Source organism: Sceloporus occidentalis, unplaced genomic scaffold (assembly GCF_023333645.1).
Source record: "Sceloporus occidentalis isolate IW3139 unplaced genomic scaffold, rSceOcc1.0.p SCAF_2, whole genome shotgun sequence".
Lineage (NCBI taxonomy): Eukaryota > Metazoa > Chordata > Lepidosauria > Squamata > Phrynosomatidae > Sceloporus > Sceloporus occidentalis.
In genome coordinates, this window is record NW_028316982.1 from 117,175,228 (window position 1) to 117,198,561 (window position 23,334).

General features: G+C 40.9%; 1 protein-coding gene and 1 long non-coding RNA gene across 8 annotated transcripts in view; one reads left to right on the top strand and one right to left on the bottom strand.

The window, feature by feature from the left end:
- Positions 1-7,308, top strand: part of LOC149318923 (uncharacterized) — a 37,301-nt gene extending 29,993 nt beyond the window's left edge. The window contains exon 4 of the long non-coding RNA XR_016280112.1: positions 6,401-7,308. This is a non-coding gene — a long non-coding RNA (uncharacterized LOC149318923). The remainder of the gene's footprint in view (positions 1-6,400) is intronic.
- Positions 941-23,334, bottom strand: part of ZMIZ1 (zinc finger MIZ-type containing 1) — a 455,177-nt gene continuing 432,783 nt past the window's right edge. For 6 of the 7 annotated variants that reach the window (XM_089510695.1, XM_089510694.1, XM_089510693.1 and 3 more), the window contains 9 exons: positions 22,772-22,982; positions 18,626-18,731; positions 18,290-18,450; positions 16,658-16,725; positions 15,144-15,212; positions 14,315-14,562; positions 9,111-9,274; positions 6,453-6,701; positions 941-3,084 (listed from right to left, as the gene is read on the bottom strand). In XM_089510695.1, coding sequence (XP_089366821.1) covers positions 2,977-3,084; positions 6,453-6,701; positions 9,111-9,274; positions 14,315-14,562; positions 15,144-15,212; positions 16,658-16,725; positions 18,290-18,450; positions 18,626-18,731; positions 22,772-22,982 — 1,384 coding nt within the window. In that variant the 3' untranslated portion in view covers positions 941-2,976. The remainder of the gene's footprint in view (positions 3,085-6,452; positions 6,702-9,110; positions 9,275-14,314; positions 14,563-15,143; positions 15,213-16,657; positions 16,726-18,289; positions 18,451-18,625; positions 18,732-22,771; positions 22,983-23,334) is intronic. The other variant, XM_089510696.1, reaches the window with a different exon arrangement.

The following is a 23,334-nucleotide window of genomic DNA, read 5'->3' on the forward strand; positions in this document are numbered from 1 at the left end:
GAACAGACAAAAACAAAGTATATGGCTTAACTCAGGCCCAAAACAATGTATAGGCCATCAAGCCACCAGCCATTTATTGCAGCCTCCCAGGCGACTGAAATTTCCCCTTTTGGCAGATGTCAAAACCAGGAACTTCAATGAGCCCCAAGTGGGACAAGACTCATGTGCTGTGTTTGGTTTAGTGGGCAGATGGTGTCATGGCTGCATTTAAAAACGAAGAGCAGTGGGGCGACACAAAGTGTGCTTATTTTTAGCTGCCCATACAAATGATTTTAATAGTTATGTAACAGATGCAGAAAAACACAGGGGAAAGCTACTGTAGCACACACAAAAAACTGCAAAACAACAACAACACCAAAATCAACAATCTGCCACTGCATTTCTTAGGGGAGGAAGCTTTTCAGTGTCATGGTGGTATCCCATCCCAATTCTGGCACCACATAGTAACCCAGGAGTCCAATAGCAGAGATCTTTTGCATGCTCTCCTCTCTCTGATGAATAAAAGGACAACATCATTTTCAAAGAGACCTAAGAAAGATCTTTAAAAGTGGTGTCTTTATTCTACAGATCAAAAGGATAGATGGAATTGCCGTTCCTAGGGCATGGCAGCAGATGTATTAAACTTGTTTGTGATGGGGCTAATTTATCAAAAGGAAATGCTCCATTAGACCAAGAAATCTTTATGAAACAGAAAAAGGAAAAGGGGGGGAAAAAAGGGGGGGGGGAGAGAAAAAAGACCCACTTCTGTTCCTTGACTATGTATTTTAAAAACACATGTATAACCAGATGATGAAAACGCTGATTATAGTAATGAAAGATAATTCTAAAATATTCACAAAAGATATTTACAATAATAATTCTTAAAATAATTGATTTTGCATAATGAACAGCACTTTTTTTTTTGAAATAAGAAAAAGAACAGCAATAAAAAGGGGTTTTTTTTTTGGGGGGGGGGAAGTAAATGTAAGAATATCTCTACATAAAATGTTTTACAAATTCAACACTCCTACTGGAAAGTAACAGAGGACCTAAAACTGCCATTTCCCGTAATATCTACAGCAAGGTGCTGTGGACTAGCATATATATATGTGTGTGTGTGTGTGTGTCGGTATACACACACATACATATATACATCTCAAGATGCACATACAGCAGCGCAGTGGTGGAAGATGCTTAGGACAAATATTCCAAGAATTTACAAGCATGACTTTGGTGAAGAGAGGAAATTCAGAATGGAACGCACACGCCATGCCATTCACAGAGGGCAAGGTGGGCAAAGTTTACACACTGAAACCAACAAGCAAAGGTTCATTTGGGACAAAGCTGAAGGCCTACTGCTGAAATCAAATACGGAGATATTTGATTTGATTCTGTACGAGGAAGGAAGCAATCAAGGTTTCTCTATTCACAAAATAAGCAATATCTGTACACAGGAGGCAGACTATGAAATGTTGGCCCACAAGGGCAGAGTTGGCACACATGCACGTCTTAACACACAGATACTATACATAATTTATAAAGAGAGACCGACGGAGAGCACAGAAATGGGCCCAGAAGCAACTGGAAGCTCATGCAGGAGGGAAGCAACCACATGAGAAGCACAAATACAACGGAAGCATTGTGGCACAAGAATCTTGCAACGCTACTGTACCAAACTGACTTAATCTTCCCGCGCCCATTATACTTGGAAATATAGTCTTAAAAAGAAAGGTGAAGGGCCTGGCAGCAAGATGATACAAATTTGAAAAAGAAAACACTGAGCACATACCACAATCTGGAAAAAAACAAACAAACAAAACATGAAGGGATGTAAGGTGTCCCTAGCACTGCAATTGCCTCTTTCAAGTCAACTATTGAAAGCAAGAGTGAGCAGTTTCCTCTCTTCCCATTCCTTCATCTCAAAGTGAGAGGTATTATTTTCACACCTTTGCCACATTTTTTTCTGCTGGGAACTGAGCAATGGTTTACTCTTCATAAATTACAAAAACTGAAAGCTTTTGGATTAAAACATTTAATAGCTTGTCTCCTTCCTCTACTTCATACACAAATATCCCTCCCCCATTTTTTTTTTAAAAAAGTGTCTGGCTACTATATTATTAAAAGTTGGTAATTTGAAATCAAGTCCCTCTAAGAAAAGAAAAACAAGGGAAAGAACAGGACAAAAGGAAACAAGATATCCAAGTATCTGTGTTAGAGGAAGGAGTTATTATGCCCACAAGATTAATAATAATAAAAACAACACTTTAGGGGGGAAAAAAACCACACTTGCCACAGCCAGGATATTTGCAGGACTCTTCTACCATGGAGAATTCATTGTCAAACAGATGCCTCCTTTTGATGCATTTTGTATTTATTTTCCCCAATGTATGACAACTTTATTTATTTTTTGTGCTTTTTGGTATGCATGTTATGGTTCTGAGTTTGTTTGGCTAGTCTGCATGTGCTGCCAAGTTTTGTCCATATTCTGTCTGACAAAAACGTACAAAGGCCTGCACAACTTGGGAAGGAACACAGTGGAACAGATGCTACAGCAAAAGGGGGGAAAACCCATGGAAGAACACGAGTTGGAAGGACATTCTGAAACTGGTCATTTAGAGTAGTTCTGCTGCCTTTTCTTTCTTTCTTCCTTTGTTGAGTGACAGGTTTCTATTGGGATACATCTCACTATGCACATCAAAAACCTGTTCTCTGTCTCTCTGCAAAATTACAAGTGAGGTCTTCCCCTGCTGCACAAATGGCCTGCGACTACAGAGCGACAGTCTGTGAGGTCACCATTTTATTGTCCTCTTGCTTTTCTCCACCACAATGAATGAAGCTTGACTCAAGCAGTTCCGAGATGAAGAAAGTAGGGAGTGTGCACCATTCGCTCAAGTTGTGAGTTTGTCCTCGTGAAAAAGGTTGGTTTGGGATTCCTCACTGTGAAGCTACAAATGTGTCAAACAAGTGAGAGGTGCGGGGGACGAAACGCTGAAGGCTTCAGTTGTTCTCAAAAAGAGAAAGAAGGTCGTCATTGCTATTGCTTGGTAAGTCAGGAGGATCCAGGTATGAAAGTAACTCATCTGGATTTGTGAGTTCTGGAAGCAGCTGGAAAATAAAGATAGAGGAAACGTGAGGATAATAAACACTGAAGGGTGAAGAAGCTGGCATTACAGGCTTAGTCTGAGATTTGGAAGAGGATACAGCTCTCAAAGTACACCTGGATGTTCTTTATACATTGGTACATGATTATGAGCATGGAAATTTTCCATATAATTAAGACATTCCATGTGGTCTCCTGCACTGGGAAATGCCATGCCAAAATGGTTTTTTGAGCACCTTCTCCCCACACATAGCAACTTTACTGATATACACAAAAGCAGCACACCATGGAAAAATGACCAACCAAGATCTTACACCTGAATGCTAGATTTCCAAGTGCAAGAAAACCTTTTGTATGGAAGAGCATTCAACCATCCAGTCCTGTACCTGCAGGCTGAAAGCCACAGCTTAATAACCAGATATAATATGCAGGGCTTCTGCTTATTCTTTACCCTTCCTGCAACACACTGGACATTACATTTTCTAGGTTATGCTATGCCAGAAACACATTCATGTAATGTGCCAAGCATGGGGGAGGAGTTATGGCAGTATCATGATACTATGGGCACCTTTCCATTGCCATCATCATTTTATGGTAAACAGAATTCCACAAGTGGATGACTGAAATACCATTTTAGAGGAAGGGGGTTAAGAAGGTTAGTATGGACATGATTTTGTATATGGATTTCCCTAAAAGTTGAATACAGTGTTCTGCTGGTTATTTTCAACCATTTTTAGCACTGCTTCTGGCATTTTGTACACTAAAGAAATACAGATGAAATGGAAATAATAGTCAATATTATTCATTTCCTCGCTCAACAACAATACTTGGGAAACTGGTCAGGAATTATAATGCAGAAGTGAGGTTGTGGCAGTTTTCACCTGGCTAGAACGTTTCTGTACCTAAATATGCAGTTGTAAAAATTGTTGGTTTTGTGGGCAAACCCCACAACCTTTCATGCAGGAGAAACATTGTTTCCAAACACTTTTTAATGCAAAAATGGAGCATGTCAAGATCTGGAAATACTGGGTGAAAGTGCACAGAAATATTCTCTTTCTCCTACAATGGGGAGAAAACTATGGAAATTATTTATCTACAGATGAGGACAAACTAGATAAATAATCTGTTTACGTACATCCCACCCTCCAAATTCATGGTGCATGTGGTGGGGAGCAACCAGTTGAAAAGAGGACTAATGCTTTAGCTTTGTTTGAAATTCAGGCAGGGTTTGTTGCAAACCTCTTGGGTTGCTATTTTTGAAAAGACCCAATGTACGAATCTTTCAACAACTAAACGATTAAAAGATGGAATCAACAGCTGACTGGTATGATAGGATCCAGCATCCACATAAGCTTAGCTTTGCCTATACAGATCCTTAAAGCATCCCTGAGATACGTGAATAGAGGGGAAGTTATATACTTGCTGGGTGAAAATATTATTGCATCTTTGGTTGGCTAAAGTTTTGAAAAAGCTTGAAAATATCATTTAGTGAGTGTTATTCAGGCATGATTACAGCAGCTATGACTGGACAGTTGCCACAATGTACAATAGATCATTTTATTGGTTCTTTCAAGTGGTCAATAACCTCACTTGGACACATAAGCACAGAGTATATTAGTTGCAGGAAAACCTATTACTAGATAAGAACACTTTTAGTAATATACAAATGCCTCTTGCAAGACCTGTTTTACTTAGCATCACCCCCATAGGTGTTAATTTTGTAAAACATGTCCATTCTTGCCCATAGATTAGTTTGTCCTGTGCTATTAGAGGTACTGATAAAATAAATGCTTTCTTGTGAACTAAGTTGCAACTTTTTTCTAGGAGGGCAAATGCATGACTTTTGTCCCTAGGTCCTACACTGCCACACATTCCTGAAGCAAGCATTATAAGAAAAAAATAACTAGCAAGGCAGAAGAAATCACTAACGTGTTTCTATTCAAAGAGAAACCACATTTTATTATATTAGCTTTGAAGAAGACTCTCCTGACATTCAGATCTTCATCCTTTTAATAACTGATTAGTTCTGTTTCTATTAGTGCTGTCTCATGGCTCTGTTTCTTTTGAAAATCAAGATACAACACATCTGTACCAAATAAATAATTCATGTAACCTATGGTTCAGATTTATAGTCCTCTCCTGTGTGCTTACTTCATTACATACTTTATAAGCTGTGAGAGTTAGCTGGTAAACCTGTAAAAAATCTTGGCTTTGAACACAAGTTAACTTGTGTTAGTTTTCAAAAAAAGAGGTAAGTTTTTATCACATCACTTTGCTTGTGCAGCCAGCCACCTTAGCACCCCCATTTCTCTAGAAACTCCACCTTAACAACATGCAGACTTGCAGGAGAAGAAGAAAATTTCTAAGGCCCTATACGGACAGCCAAAATAAAGCTGCTTTGAGTCACTTTGGAGATATGGTGTTTCAATGATACATGTGTTCTAAGAATCCAGAAGCCGCACCGAAGCCACGTTCCACTCCTAAAGACTGGAGTGCAGCTTTGGTGAAGCTTCCAGACTCTTAGCACACATGCATAATTGAAACACCATACCTCCAAAGTGACTTGAAGCAGCTTTATTTTGGCTGTCTGTATCAGGCCCAAGAATCAGGCTGTTAAGGCCTTTACATTTCAACAGATTAGAAGGATTTGTTCATATAGCACCTTCGAACCTGTCTGCCACATAAACAGAATGTGTAAGAGGTCAGAATCCCTGTTGCCTCTGATGCTGAACCTGGACTTGATTGTCAGAGAGGGAATGAAGAGCAAGCAGATATGGATTTAGACTTAAATGCATGTGGAATGTAGCTCTATTGCTATATTCTACCCCACTCACACTTCAGGCCTAGGCAATTCTCCATAGTCTAAGCGTTGAATATGTTCTTCAATATTACTAAAAATCAACATTCTTAAAAAAGAATCTTGCATAACCCTTGCTTCAGCCTCCCTTACTCTTCCTACTTCAAATTTTAAAGCTCTCTTTTTTAAAAAAAATGTAAAGCTTTTGTTAAGCTCCTTAAAAAAGAAATCTAAGTAAAGCAACAGGTAAACTGATACTGTTGTATATCTATCCCTCAATAATAATCGAATGAAAATGCTCATTTCTCATGAGAGAAAGGTAGCCTTGTTGAACCCCATCTCTCCTCTATATCCAGACTCCCATCAGGGTCTACTTGCAAGCCAATGGAGCCACTTAAAATGGAAAGACTTTTTCTCACCAAGGCCAGAGTCTGCCTTGTCAGCCCCTAGTGATTCAAGGTGTAAAATGAAGGCATGATCTATGAAAGCTGTTCTGTGCTCCCCTCCTTTTTTCATCCCTGCAGAAACTCCAAGCACAACCTGAAGCAAGCAGATGACACAATGATGCAAACTTACATCCAGCGAAGGCTCCGGCATGTCAGATGCTCCCTGGCCACCAGCCTGACCTTCTAAGGCTGAGGAAGGGTTAAAGGCCAGGTCACTGTGTGGATGGTTGCTAGAAGCGGCCTGTGGTGGCTGCCGGGACTGCTGGGTAGGAGGACCGCTGTGATGTAATGGCTGCCCTGACTGGCTGCTGGGATGAGGTACGTGCAAACCTTGCTGCATGGAACTATGGGACTGATCAGTGCTGCCGGGATGAGGGATCTGCGGAGGAGGAAAGAAGCAGGAAAGGAAAAGTGAGGTGATAAGGTACACAGCTCCAAGATGGGGAGGGGGCAAGTTAAACCTGTTCACTGCAAATTACTGTATAAGCAGTCATAATGTGTGAAACCAGTATTGCAAAATGATAGACTTCAACAGTCATCTGCCACCAGAGAAAAAGAATGTGCAGGAAGCTGATCTGCTGGGCTTTGAGTCTTCAGGATTTCAGAAGACAATATTTTTCAGCAGAGAAAAGGAGTGCAATTAAAGATGGTAGTTCAGCTTTGTAGAAGATCCAGATTCTGTTTGCGCTGAACTTATCATCAAAGTGATAAGCTGTCTAAAAAGTATGGCATGTTTAGTAACATTCATAACATGAATCTTGATAATTTGAGAAGAGCGCAGCTTTCTGCACACTTCTTCTGTGTGGACAAACAATTCACTTCTGCTGTGGCTCACTGCATTTTCTTTGGGGTGTGTGAAAAGAGGCCTATCAGAGAACAATTTATGAACGTTTAGTTACAGGCTTTGGAAAAATAACTCTGTAACATGGTATTCTTATATTTTTCATTATACAAACCTATTCCAGGTATTGTTACTTGAGTGAAATACAGACACACATTTCCATAAAAAAAGACTTCATGTCCCATTTTAATAAAGTACAAAACCTTTTGTAGTGTAGTAGAGCATGCCTTGCAAACTGATTTTGGAAAGAGGGACAAAATGGAAAAAATATGTCCTTTAAAAAGAGCTGGTGTTGTATAGCAAGTAGAGTACTTGAGTAGGACTGGGGAGGCCTGCATTCAAATCCTGACTAGGCCATGAAGCTCACTGGGGACCTTGGACTCACTCTCTCAGCTTATTCTATTTCATAGGATTCTTCTGAGGACAAAAATGGGAAGGAGGATCATGTACACTGCCTTGAGCTCCTTGATGGAAACGAAAGATTCTAGCATAACAAATAAATAAGAAATAAATTCAACTGATATAAAAGAGCAGGACTCATGCTTGAGCATAATAGCACCATGCAAATAAATATAAAGCGTGCAAAAGCCATAGAGAGCAGCAGATTTACTAACTTTTAAATACACTTACAAGTGAACCAGCACATTCCCTAAGGACAGGCTGTCCAGCAGTTGTCTTTCAAAAGAGCTTCACTGTTATCTAATGAGCCCTAAGTGCTTTCCAAGCCAAGTGCTAAATGGCCCATTTACCTCCTCCCATTAATGAAACAATCAAAAAGTTTGTTCAAAGAGGCAAGCACAACTGGCTGTATAGTAGCAGTGGGCAGGCCAGTATCCCAAATCCCTGCCACCTGGTATGTCCCCATGCCCACAGGACTGAACAGCTCCTATTCACTTACATATACAGACTCATGCACACAAAAACTCATTGTCCCTTCTGAATCATGGCAGTCTTAAAAAGCCACCCCGAGAGGACTTTTAAAAGCCTGCTTGCAACATGGTGGCAGGCAACTGTACAAGCGGGCTGGCCATTCTATCCCCAGCAGCCTCCTCAAATGCTTCTCATATTGGTACCCTCTTCTTCCTTTTGACTTCTATTTGTGAGTGCATTAGAGTCAGAGTGGTGAGGCAAAAGAAAAAGAAAATCATGTTTCTCAGGTTCATCCATCTCTATGAGTGTTTTTCTGTCCTTTCTCCCATTTCTTAGCATAGAGAAAGTGACAGAATGGAGAGGTCTACCATCATGTAACCCCCTCACTTTGGGAAGTCGGCAGGTGAGGGTGTATGCAAAGGATCTGTGCTCCCTACTTATGCCCATCTTTCCTTTACTGTTTTTATCACACACAAAGGAGAGAAAGTCATGTTCAGTGGTTTCTGGTCTCCTTCTCATGAAAGTACACTCTACAAGTAAGACTCTGTTTCAATTTCACTTTGGGTTTGGTGAAATATCACTGGGCCATATCAATCATCTGCACTACTGTGCAAGCCTGATGTTTGCCCACAAAGGCCAATACTCACCCTATCTTACACCCTAAAGTGGCTTGCTAGCAGGTTCCTGTTTCACAACAACCATTTCCTCCCCAGCTGGGGCTTGAAACTGAAGAGTCTGGTATCATCTCTCTGGAATCAAGATTTGCCTGGAAGTGAAGCCCAGAAGTATACAATTCTGGGGAAACTGAGATAGTAGGTGCAACTGTCTAGAGCTTTACTCTAAAACAGGCCCATTGTCTAAACCAGTGAGGCAAACCACTGGCTGCGGACATGTTCTTAGGCTTTAAATCCCACCAGCTCCAACCAGTACGGCTAAAAGTCAGGGGTGATGGTGCATTTTAATGAGGTTTTTTTGGTAATTTTTCAATATTGTATCAGATGATGTTTAAGTTGCCCAGAAAATACAGGTTGTTCATTGGCCCTATAAGTATAGTACATAAAGAAATAAATGACTTACAGAGTCTTGCATGGGATGACTTAGGGGTTTGTCAAGAGCTGCCATGCCACTGGGCATGTCTGGAGGGTGTGAGAGCTGGGGCGCATGCATGAAGTCATTCATAGACGTTCCACCAGGATTCCCATGAGGGAAATCGAAATTGCTGTGACCTTGGTAATTGCTACCTAAATAGCAAAGGAAAAAGAAGCGTTATTCCAAAAGGATGCTTAAAATTTACAGTTACCAAACATAAAACACTACGTTGGATGAAAAGTACAGTAATGGGAGCTCCTGTTACTGCTGGGTCAGTTGCTTGAAGCATATGCATTTACATTTCTCTTTCTAGAAATGAAATTAAGATGAATGGAGAAGTATTAGCAACATGTGGCATAGGCTACTGTACTCTTAGTTTCCACAAAAGCTTAATGTCCATTCAAATGTTGGTAAAACTGCACATTAATGACTTATTTAGTATATCTCCTTTAAGAACCAGACCACAAGACCTCTTCCTTCTTCTCATACATCTTTTATGAGCCCCCACTTGTTGATGGCATCTGTAGTGTCACATCCATACTATTTTAGGTTTTAGTACAAAAGATCTTAAATGATTGTGAAAGTTCTTTAAGATAGAATAATTAAGTATTCAACTATCTTGCCGGGAAAAAAACAGCTCTGCAGCGCTCAAATAAGATAAGCGGTATCCTTGGCTTTTCATTATATAAACATTTGCTTTCATGTATCAGATGAGATGCATCATGTCAAATGAAAACATTTTCTTACATGAGAACTAGATTCTCCCCTTCCCCACAAAAACCCTTCTGATGTTTGTTTGTATGCTTTAATCTGGGTCCTCTGCAGCACAAGTGTTGAATGAGTGGCTGATGGAAAGCATTTCTCATATAACCCAGAATTATTACAGTTCTGTCCCCATCAGTTCCCTCAATATTTGAATAAGCTGCTAAATCTCAGGATATAAAAATACTTTCTCAACTAAGAGGATACAAAGACCAAAACAAACAGATTTTTAGTTTCTCTAAAAATACGCTATAGTAATTGTCTCTTTAAATAGGTTTTATTACAAAGTAGGGGTGTACAGGAAATAAATCTTAGTTTGACATTAAGATTTTATTCTGAGTTGTCATCTTCAATTTATTTAGTTTTTTTGTTGCTTGTGGGAGTTACACACTTTCTCAAGTTCACTTCCTGGCACTTTATCATCTTGAAATGATGGCTGGTATCCCTCGAGAGATTTGCATTTATTAAGGATGAGTTGTAGCCAGCAGGCAGGCACAGTTGAAGAGAAAAGCTCTTGTCTACGGGCAGCAGGACTTATTTATTTAGTGTCCTAAAATGTAATGCTGGGCACTGACTGTGGGTTCTTAGAGGATGGGACAAGAAGAAAGTAAAAAAAGAGGAACCCCCCCCCCAAACTTGTCTGTTATGCGGTGCAAAAGCAACAGGCGCTTAAGGGCCACTATGTCTTTCTCCTTCAGATGGGACAGAAATGTGGGAAGACACAAGGTTCAACCACTCTTCTCATAGGCCCCATCAGCATGAGATCACAGTAGCTGCCCCTTGCCTTCTCGCATGCAACATCACTGAGGAGGTCACAATGGTCTTTTGCTCTTTCAGGCAAGCATCATTAGCCTGAGGTCACAATGGCCAGACTGTCTCCTTCAGGCAAGTCACACCAGCAGAAGGCCACAATGGCCAGTCTTCTTCCTCTAGTGGCACGTCTTCCCCTTTCAAGCATGACACTGTAGCAACATGGGACATAGTATCTCTGCTGATGTCCCTCACTGAAGCATGTACAGCATGTGGACCCGAACACTTTCTTGCAGAGGAAGGGATATGAAGTAGCAGGTGGGCATGGACTCTTTTTCTCCTACTAAGGTGGGTATCAGCAAGTTGTGAGCACACTGGACATTAGTATCTCACTAAAATGGTCAGCAAAGTGTAAGCCAAGCATCTTCAAGAAAGAGGAAGGTGAGGAAAGATGTGGGTCTCTATCCTCTAAATTAGGGGCCATGAAGTGTTTGCTCCTCTGGGCTGCTACTATATTTGCAAAAGCCCCACAATACTGCTCTTTTTTGTTTTTTTGCTAAAAATGCATTGAACAGCCACATGCGTATGCTTCTTGTTTTCAGCCTAGGCCTTTTTTTAAAACCAGGAAGCAATTTAGTGTCTAAATAGCTTTTTGAAAAATCACCAATCAATACTACTTCAGGTTCACCTGGGCCTACATTCTTATTTTCTGACTTCCTGACACACTGACATTCTTTAAGTGGAATTCTGACCTTTCAGTAGATTCCGTCAAACACAACCATTTTCAAAATGTTTCACTCTAGCTTCTCAGGGTCCCCAGTTCTATATTTCATGCATGAATTCTTATCCATGTAATGTCAGATGGGTTTCCTGTAAATCTACAGGAGTATCAGAATGAACAGAGCAGTGATTTGAGTTCCTCTATTAATCCACCTGCCCTGGCTAACTATCCCTAGTCGTACAGTAAAGGTTTGCTATCCTCTCCTCGTTTATTTCCATTATCTGAGCATCTCAGCTAAAGCTCTGGAACTGCAATGACAGTCCTTGTGGTTTAAATGATGCGCACTGAACAGAACTAACATCACTAAGTTATTTCACATAAGCCACTGAACAGGATCATGTTGAGCTCTGAAATAATAGTGCAGCTTTGCAGCTTGCCTGGAGGGGATACGGTTTTGTCAACTGAAGAGCAGCAGCTTTACAACATTCAAGACAAACAGAGAGTTTGATGGGACTTGAAGCATCTGCATCGTTTGCTTTCCAGTACAAGCTCATTTTGTGGAGAAGTTTAATCTCAGGGGAACAGAAGTCATTAGCTGTGTAAGAGTATTTCTTGGGAAAGATGAGGCTTTGATCTGTCATGTAAATACAGCAGAGCCTCACTAATTCACATTTTCCTAATCTGCAAAACAGCTAAGGCTGCCATCCTCTGCACACTTTCTTAGGGACACACCCCTTTGAACACAGTGGAATTTACTTCTGAGGAACAGGAACAGGCCTCCTCTACCCCCACCCTTTAAAAATCAATACCAATATAAAATTGGGGAAGTATATGTATGTGGATCAGGTTTATGAAGATATCATAAGTTGAATCACACAGTGCTGACATTAGAAGGTCAATAATTAAGTCAACTGTGTGAAAATGGTTGCTTTCTGCTTTCCTCCATTATGCATTTTCTCAGTGACCAGTGAATAGCTTTAAACAAGACACCGGGCTCAAGAGGCAAAAAAGGCAGGCAGGCAGGTGGTTTGGCTAATGTGATCATCAGGCAAGGGAAATCATGTTGAACTGAGATATGTGCTGAAGATGAAGTGCTGTTGACTCAGTCTCCTATGAACTGGACTCTCTGCCCCACCTTTCCAGCAGGAGTAACATCTGACATTTTGCCACGTTTTCCCCAGTCACTCTTTCTCACTTGTCATTTCTCGGTTTTCATAGATAGGATGGAGGAACTGAAATGTGCAAGTGGAGAGATCAGGGCTGGCCTTAATAACTGGAGAAGAAGGGTAAGTTGATGTACAGAAGAGACTGCTACTGGCACTGGCATTTTACGTCAACACTGACAATGCCTCAGGGTAGTTTAGGGGGTACCAGATAAGTTGTGTCATCTAACAAAGGGCAAAGGAGGAAAAAAAGAAAAGAAAAAAAGAAAAAAGAATCAGGGTCCTCAATTACACAGAAAGCTCAGAGTCACTCTTCTTTCTGCTTGATAAGAGTGACTGGACTGGGGTGGGGATAGCCCACTACCTTTATTTAGGCACTAACCAAACATGCTTAGATAACAACTAAAAGGGGAAAGCGAATTGGTCTCATGTAAATGAACTTGCCAGTACAATTCCTCTGAGACTATTATTACATACACTTGCTTATTTGAAAAACTGACCAAATCTGTTTGTCTTGCTCACTAATACAATCTGATCTTGGGGGAAAAAAAAGACTTTTCTATCTAAATACCCTAGGATTTCCTCTAAATGCTCCATGGTTTTATAACCTTTGGGGTTATTTTAACCTCAATGAAAAATTCTTAAATGGATATGTCTTTAGAGGAAAAAATGCTGTGTTCCCCACTTTCATACTTTCATGTGAAGAACACAAACACATAATTTTGTCAATGTGCATCCTCTGTAACCAACCAATCAACTTACATATATTATGAAATACACTTGTGCACTTGCCACACAGGTTTCCACAAAGAGCATTTATTTGCTCTTATTACTGTTGGCTTATTATCTATACAGCCATCCAAAGACCATCACACATTACACAATTATAGCACTATGATGTCAGTGTAATTGCCATGGTTGCAAACCCTATGGAATTCTAGGGATTGCAGTTTAGAGCAGAGCATTTAGAAATCTCAGGTAATGCGCATCTACTGCCTCCACAAAGTAAAACTCCCAGGATCCTATAGGATACAGCCAGTTAAAGTGGAGTCATACTGCTATCACTGGGTCGTGTGAAAGGGCCTCATGTACCTACAGGAGTCATGAAGTGTATATACAGTGCTTTTTGCGGCTTTCAGCATACACTGAAAGCCACGCGGGGAGAAGGGGCGGCGCGGCCCATAGGGATAAATGGGGTGTGTGCGCTGCCATGCCGCTGCATGCATGAACCCCTTTCATTTAAATGGGGCTCAAGCATAGGCGGTATTTGCTTTACGCAGGAAGTCCAGAACGGATCCCCTGTGTAAAGTAAGGGCACACTGTATAAAGAATATACAGTAGGCCCTCCACATTCGCTGGGGTTAGGGCGACAGGACCCCCATGAAATAAAAAACAAACAAACATTCCCCCCGCCCCCCCCCCCAAAAAAAAAAAACAACTGAGAGAACACTCTTTAGGAATCTAAAGGACTTCTAGTGTAACTTTATGGTCATCATCCACCAGAGGTTGGGCACAGAGTTGTGCTGGAGGACATAGAGATTCCTAGGGAGAACATATTAACCAAATTGTGAATAATCAAATATACAAAAGTCAAGCTGCAAATGTGGAGGGCTGATTGTACCTATAATAGATGGCATTAGACTAAATCATTAAAAACTGAAATGTCATGAGCATCACTGGAGATACTCTACCAACATGTTTCCGTTCAACATCTTGGGGAAGAAGACATTTTAGGGATATGCAATAGCTGGTTCGTGAATGATACATACACATACACAGGGGAAAGTTAGACCCACCTTGGTTACTGTATTCATTGGAACTTGTACCGCCAGGTGGAGGTGGGATTGATGGATATGGTGATGGGCCTGGACCCAAAGCTGCAATCATCTCCATCACATTTGGCATGATCATCTGGCTAGGACTCATCGTTTTAAACCTCTTGGAAGGAATGCCGTCAGGATCATCTTTGATGTGAATGTCTGATTTGATTGGGACAGGCCTCCAGCTGCACGTTGGGTCGATTGTGACTTCTTCAAACTCAGAGCTACAAAACAGAAGATGTTCTGTGGCACTGCTTGTCACTGGTACACCATAGTATTATGAGAGGCACCATTCTTATACTAGGTCCACATATGCATTCTCTTTAAAAGCTTTGCTTGGGTGGTTGAAATTAAGGACAATAAACATCTTCATATATTCTCCTATTGCAGAAAAGAGCATAACATTGTAGGTCCACTATATATGGCATCCCTAAAGTGCTTGTATTGTGTTGAGAGCAGATTCTTTCATCTGCCCACACATTTTCTATTGGCCACTTGACAGGACTGTCATAATGACTTCACACTGGAGTGTTCTTTCTGACAAAATGACAAAGATGGATTTGCTTTATTGGGCTATCAGATGCGCCACATTCTAGACCTGTTTTGCATATCAAGTGGCCACCATCCATTGAACTGTCTCCCTCCTTCTCTGCTCTTTGGTATCAACATAGCCTCAAAGCCTGCAGCTTAAAGTACCTCCAAACTAACAATCAATTCCTAGGAAAACCTCCAGAACAGAACATTCATCAAGGATACCTAAATCAAGGAAATGGTTCTTATTTTAAAGCTGTGAAGTTGCACTTACTTCTGTATTGCGTTCAGAATGCCCCACATATACTGGTCAACCTCCAAGCCTTCCAGCAAAGCTGTTTTACTAGAAGAGAAAGCAGTACAATCATTTAATTCATTGACACTCATGTGCATGGCGCTTTACAGAATGCTATTTGTAAAGGTCAGTTCCCTGTGCCAAGGCATGTCTTTAGAGTGGATGTAAAGATCCTTGATGTTTTTTGGAGGGTGAGGGTAGAACAGAGGCACTTGCAAGTACTTTGACTTTTTCAGTAAGGGATGGATAACAGTAAGGGGTTAAGCCAGAAGATATTAAACTAGTTTCAAGCCCTTGCCCTCTCCTTTGAAAGCTGTGATACCTCATGATGTGTGGGCAAAGGTCCAAAGAGGGAAAAAGGAAGGTGGTATCTTCCACATCAATCACAGTTGGAGGAGACTGATTGCTCTTGGTGGTAGGCTCCCACTGTTTCATACTGGTTTTGTGGGGATGACTGCACTCTCCTTGCCTCATCATAATTCTGGCGTGGGATTTGGGAAGAAGGTGGCTCAGGAGGAGTTGCTGTATTTTTCTTACATCTCTTTATATCCAACTTTGTGAAAGACCAGTTATATCTTGCCTACCGATTCAAATGGCATTATGCTTTTGCTACTACACCCCACAGTGTCTTACATGCAGCAGTATGCACATGACTACTCAAAAATCTTTGTATCATCACCCCTAGAACCGATTATTGGATCTAGGTGGGGGAATCTTCAGAAAGTAGCAAAGCATATCTGGCACATTTGGAGAATCATTGACCTAAGATAAATGCTCCAGGCAATGTACTCAATCTGGGGGATGGAAGAAATCAGGGGTGGCATAATTTAAACGTTTTGCAATGTAGTATAGAGGGCAATATGAAAGAACAGGCAGAGTCACTAAACAAAGCAAGAGACCTTTTGGTGGGTTTTACTAATGGCAACAAAAGTTATAACAAAAACCAGGGGTACTGGATTACAGTCACTGAGACAAGCCAGTTTAGAATTTTAGTCTAACTATTATGATGGAAATCAAGGAATTAAGTGAATTACACCTTTTCTCACATATTTTTCATATAACTGGGGGGGGGGGGGGAGGGGGGGAACTATTTTGGTATCTTTATATAAAACTAGCAGAACATCAGTGTTTAATGATCATTGACAATAAAAGTAAATATATAAATATGCTTTCATTAGTATTTTTCATGTTTCTAGTTTCACTTAGGATTCTCTTTTGCACTCAGAAACAGCAGTAACAAGGCATTTAGTCTTATTTTGCTGAAGTAAAAGTCTTTAGTCTTCTCTGTCAAAGTGTGCTGGTGCTTACAAATCCCAGGATTCTGTAGGATGGAGCCATGGCAGTTAAAGTGGTATCAAACTGAATTATTTCTACAGTGTACAAAACCCTGTTGTTCTGCACACTTTGACACATCTTATTTAATCATCTCTTATATGTTTTTTTTATTTAATTAAAAAAAACTATTGCTGCTTGTGTTGCATAGTCACACTCACTTGCATACAGGACACCTCCACGTGCCACGTTCACAGTTCAGCTGCAAGTAGGATTCCAGATCAAAACACTGTAGAACAGAAAAAAGCCATATCAGTTAAACAATGGTACAACCAAAGTAAAAGAAAATTAAAGAAGTGGCTGATGGAAAGCATCCTTCCAGTATGAGCACAGGAAAAAAGAAAAGAAAGGAACACTTTCACTGAAAAGATACTTAAAAAGCACACACACTCTCTCAGTTCTTCTCTTTGTAGATTGCATGTTTAAACAACAGAAACACATTCAAAATGTTGGAATCACAGAGGGCAGGACCCATCAAATCAATTTTCCCCACTTTTCCTCCTTTTCAGTGCTCTCTACACACATCTCTCAATAATTGTATCTGAAATTTGAAAAACAGTGACTAAAACCAAATAGAAGCATTTGTAAATTTAAGGGGGGAGGGGGGGAATGAACTTTAATCCTTTTGTAGTTTTAACTGTTGTTTTAATCCACAAACTGTGGATTGTTGTATTTTTGGATATGGAAGACCAACTGTGTTAGTTTTGGGGTAATCTTAATATATGAAGTACAAAAATGCAGGGGGGGAAATCCCCCAACGGTGGCATGGAAAATCAAGAAACCTATGAAAATACAAACAACTGAAGGGACGGGAGAACACAGTGGAGCTATATACTAGTGGAGAGAGTCTTTTGGGAGAATGGCTCCTATTTGTAGAATGCTCTCCCAAGAAAGTCTCATCCAGAGCCCAACCTGCTGGCCTATTGGCCCTATTCTTCCAGGCTATTCGAAGATCAGAGGTTAACATAATTGCCTGAATCTAATTGTTAGCTATAATAGGAATACACCCATTAAATCAATTCCTGAATAACAACTCAGCACTTCTGTAAATTCCAATGTTCCAGTGGGTCTACTGTAATTGGGATTAAGAATTACATTTAGAATAATAATATTATCAGTCTCTCTTTACAATAATTATTAGTTGGTTTTCACCTTAAGTGAGTTTTATTTCCTCTTCTATGTAATTAATTGACTTTTACTGATGTTGCTATCTGTTTTATCCTGCTATGTTGGATTTAGATTTATCCTAATTATTTCTAATAACAAGCAAACAACATCAGTTACAATAATAACGGATGGACTGGCCCATTTCATCGTCTGGATATTCCACTTTCTTATTCACATGGAAGAAGCTGGATATAATGTCTGTAATGTAGCCGGGACTTGGCACCTGTATAAAGGAGTGCCCAACTCGCCCAAACTAAACTGTAAAATTGTACAAGCCAGGCTGGGAATGTTCAGTGATCATGGAATGCTGTCATGACTGCAGAGAGGGAATGAAACTGTGAGGGTAGAAAACTAAACACAAGCGCTCCACACTTCAACATGTTCTTTAGAGTCCCACTTGTCTTCATCCTGATTTCAAACCCAAGCTCTAAAGGGGTTGCCAAATACATACATGTGCACATTTCCCCACTTTGCCAGGAAAAAACTCAAATGAATCAATATCCAAGGTGACTGGGAGTGGGGAGGTTTGCAAGAACTTGTCAGGACACAGTATATTGCTGGTGGATTGCCTTCCAGGTGGAAGGTGCTAAATCTCCAGCTCTTCCATCAATGGGCTGCTGACTCACCTGTACATGTTTGCAATCATGGCCTCTTGCTGGAAGCTGGATCCGACGGAATGTGATTGGACACTTCAGAGACACTTTGATAGCTGTCTGCTCCACTCCATCCTCACCATTGAGAGTTGCGTTGCCAGAGGATGCTGCCACGCTGCTAAAATTCCTCTTGACTGTTTAAAAAAGTTCACACAGGGTGTGACAATAAAATAAAAGAAATTAAGAACTTAACATTGCTGTGTATTTTGTGTGTGGTATAAATTTCACTGGACTGTGTTGGGTTCAAACTGTACATTTAGACCCTTATATGAATCTGAATACAGAGGTAAAAGATTCTGCGCTACTCACTTTTAGTGATACAGTGTTCAGCTGGTAGGAGACGCTTCTTTAGTAAGCCCTGAAGTACTGAACGCACTGATGGCCGGTGTACTAACTGCAATACGAACAAATGTGACTGCGGAAAAACAAAACAAAACATCAAAATGCATTCATCTATTCAGTCATTAGACTAGGTCTGGATTAACATCCAGCCTGTCGGCCATATCTGACCTGCCTGGGTGTCAAGCTGAACCCTCAGTGTCTTGGGACAAGGCCCTTCCCGAGAAAGAGAGGGAAGGAGAGGCAATGGCTGAGTATGCTTTGCTCTTCCCTTGGCTCCACTGTTTGGGAAATATGAGGGGGAAGTGAGTTGGATGCTTTCAAGCTGACCTTGGGGCTCAGGCAGCCTGAAGCATTGGCTCGATGTGTTTCCCTTTTCCTCTGCCTTCCTTGCATGGGGAAAGTGAATAAGGCAGGGCCCTGCTGGAAGCGCTGGCAGGAGAAATTCCCAGGGATACCTAAGGGATGTGAATAATTATCCCCCCTCCCCATTGCTTGACACAGGTGTTTACGTCTGTGAAAACAGACGTAAAGAGCTTGAAACAGCCCACTTCAAAGAAGAAAGCCCCAAATCCTATTCTAGATCTTGTAAAAATATGTCTTTTGAAAGAGTTTCTATGTTGCTCTCCACTGACCTCTTGATGATTTTTTATCCTGAAACAGAAGCTCTCCCCCTCTCTCCTTTTATGAAGTTTAGAGGTACAGTATGTCCCCCCCCCCCCAATAAGCCACTATGGTCTAGTATTCAGCATGCCATTAATTCAGGGAAGTCTGAGACTGGAGGGCAGAAGTGGTATAAATCCCCCTCTGGCTCAGTTCCTCATCTTCACACCACTGTGCCTATTAGCTGTTAAAAGGTAAGGAGGCTTACGGAGAAAGCCTCCAGGGGTGTTGTGGGGAGGGGGATTGGATAATTATTAATGAACTCTTTGGGCTGGCATACAAAAAAAAAAAAAACACAACTGAAATTGCAAACGTTTTGAGGCATGGCCATTCTGGTGATCATAGGCAGAAGTGACTCTGAGGCAAGTCAACCATCCTGACTTCCAACCCATCCCTGCTTCCTAAGGGGAGCTGTCTAACTTGCTTTGTGCTGTTTTAAGCTTAAGGAAGCAAATGATTTCTGATGAGAAAAAGTTTTAAATAACAGCATAAATGACTTCTGCTTCATCAAATCAAATGGAGATCTCCAACCATGTATATCACAGAGTTGAATTTGTTGAGTGTGAATTTGGATGTAGATCTCATTGCCATATAGTCCTATTATATTTCATATTAAAGAACCTTTTGTTTAGGGACTGCTCCCCTACCCCGGCAGTCTTTGACCTGCCTAGTCTAAAGTACCCAGCTTGTTGGGGGCAATTGGCTTAGAGTGCTGAGTTCACTATTAAGCTGTATAGAAATGTAAATACTATTGCTAAGTACCTAGTTTTGCCTGCTGAGCTGAAAGACTTGCAGGATGTTAGGTGCGTGAGTCTGTGCAAGCATGCAGGACTTTGCTGTCTGCTCAAACAATACTAGTCATGAGGGTTGTTGTTGTTGTTGTTGAGTGCCTTTAAGACGCTTCTGACTTAGGGCAACACTAAGGCATTAGCCTATCATGGGCTTTTCTTGGCAAGTTTCTTCTGAAAGGTTTGCCATTGCCTTCCTCTGAGGCTGAGAGAGCATGACTTGCCTAAGGTCATCCAGTGGCTGGGTCTCAAACTCTGATCTCCCAATGTCCTAGACCAACGCTCAGACCACTACACCAAGCTGGCTCTCATAGTCATGCTAAAGAAGAGCAGAATGTGTTGTGAAGAAGCATGCATTCATTGCACATATATTTGCCAAAAGCTGAGGTGAAACTAGACAGTTCCCTCTAAAACTGGTCTTTCAGGCAGTTAATTAGTAAATGACTTTCCTACTCCATCCTTAAGGAAATGCTGGTCAAAAGGAAGCACTATTCAGGATTCATCCTTCAACAGTATGCTGGAAATTTATTATTTGTGAATCATTGATCTTAGTCAAAGCTCTTCCTGGAAACTCATGTAGGTAACTTTAATGACACTTTACAAGCAGATATTAAGCAGAGGGAAAAATGTTTTGTATTCTTGTGCAATGTTGCCCTTTCATTAAAACTGATCAAGCTTATTCAACCCACTAGGAGTGGTATTATGTTTATCAGCACGTACACCCTTTCACAAGGAGAATTTAGCAACTGTGAACTGCATAGACTGAGAAACCCTGGTCTCTGAAATCATACACCTTCCTTTCTTACAAATGCTCCCACTCAAAATTAGCATAATCTGTGGAAGACATATATAGAAGTCCTATGGCCATTTGTTATCAATTTAGAATTAATATTTAGAATATCTAGGCATCTCCTTGCTTCTTCAAAATGTTTTACTCTTTTCAAATACTAACTTAGTGCAGCTGCTATCACCATTTCTTATTTACAGATGTTTAGAAGGGTATTTTCCTGGATTTTCTAATGCTGAGTTTGTTTCTGCCTCTGTGCAGACTAGTTGTGGAGAAGAATCAAGATCTCTTTAAGCCTTGCATGCATAATTGAAAATATAAATAAATATTAAAAAAGTGAATGCATCAAAGGAAAGTTTCAAAAACATATGTTTTTATACAGGTACAGCTATCAGGGAGACTAGATGGAAGTCAATACCCTACTGATTGTAGATCTGGTGTCAAGTTCAGGTCTTTTGCTATGTAATGTGTGAAATGGCTCCACCCATCAATTAACTCAGTTGGTCCTGTAAACTTTTATCTTGAATGTATTGCTAGAGACAGAGGGTTATAATTACAGATTATTTACTCTGATTTGATGCCAGCAGATGTTTAGATAAGCAATTAATTTTTATAAAGCTATCTAAGAGCCACCATTGTAGATTGAGGGCCCAAACAGAGAGGCCAAAATAAAGCTGCTTCAGGTCACTTTGGAGGTATGCTGTTTAAATGATGCATGCATCTTAAGAGGCCGGAAGCCACGCCAAAGCCACGCTCCAGTCCTAAGGACTGGAACACAGCTTTGGTGCAGCTTCTGGCCTCTTAAGATGCAGGTGTCATTTAAACAGCATACCTCCAAAGTGACCTGAAGCAGCTTTATTTTGGCCTGTCTGTACAGACCCTGAGTTTGGTTTAGCTGGCAAAGTAATTGAATTCCTTATTCAGCACAAGTAATCCTGGAACGGGAATTTTTGTGTATGATAAAACTAATCCAGAATTTCTTTAAACCCTTCCCCAGGTGCTTGATGGGTATTTTCCCTAATCACATAGCTCCTTTGTTGAACCCTACAGTCAGAAGTGACACAAGGTATAGGCTCCAAAGGCAGAAAAGCAAAGAACTGCAGTCAATTTACATTAATAGTAAGCTAAATAATTAATAATTTTCTGACCTTTGCTGTTATCTCAGAATTTATCAACTAAGGCAACCTGTCTGAAAATCTATCAATCAGGGTTCATCTTATCACTCTGCTACTGGAGTGTTCTGAATAACTTCTGTAATTACAGTTCTCTCCTATTCATGTTAACTCAGAGTTCCTTCCTACTCACGGGTTAATCTGTATAGGATGGTAGTCTGTATCTCCTGGATTCAAATCTGAAAGTAAAGAAGTGTAAAGAACTGAATCTCTAGAAACTAAGGCCCTGTGCAGACCAGCACTTTGGGCCGGCCTGGCAGTGGAGTCAGGGCATTATTGTGCCCTGGGGGCAGGGCAGTGCACCGCACCACGCGGCATCACAGTGCTCTTTTGGCACTGCATCTGTACAATGCAGTGCCAAAGGAATGCCGTATAGCCATGGCGCTATGGCTATCATGCCCATTTGCGGATCCTTTTCATGCCCTGAAAAGGCCAGATCAGGGCCATAGCGTGTGGTTGCCACGGTCCTGATCTGGTTGAAAAAGAGGTGGCTGGAGACTGCCCCTAAAACTCTAAGGCACTTTTCCCCCTTTAAATGTGGTACTCTATACAAAAGTAAAGCCTTGTGAACAATCACCAACAAAGGTAAAATAGCAGTGGCAACCTTGAGAGCTTTATTTGAAGAAAGATTTTGCCAAACTAAAATACCTTTCTTTCTACAGAGGCAAATCATAGTCAGCAACCACAGCAGGTCCAAAGTACTTACACAACAGCATGCCGTGACAGTAATCTGAATTGTGTTTCTTCCTGGCTGGCAGACGTGCTTTAGGTGCAGGGGTTTATGTGATGTCTTGTTGTCGCCACGTTCGATGGTAAGCGGAGTTGCGTTGACGCTGACCTGAACTGATGCTGGCCAATTGGTGTTCATCTGTCTGTCTTCGTGATGATAGCACTTGAACTGGAGCTCCAAGTCTGACCTGTCAAGCAAGGCATGTTTGGGATGGTTCAGGAAGCTGCTTTTCAGTACTACAATTTTAGCCATTTCCCCTTATGTTCTGTTATCCAAATACATATTTTCCTGTTCCGTTAAACTTTGGTTTGTGCAACATCTTTCAGCCCATGACTATATGAGCCTAATGAACCAGTTTCATTCCCACCCTCACAACATACTATCTTCCCAAATCCAGTCCATCCCTGCCTTCAACCACATAAAAAAGACTTACCTTTTGTTCTGGATTTTCTTGGAAAATCCAGAGCTATTCTGAGCAATGCTGGGTGGCTGTTTATACAGAGTTGCCACTGGTGCAAGTCACTCTCTCTGAGTTTACA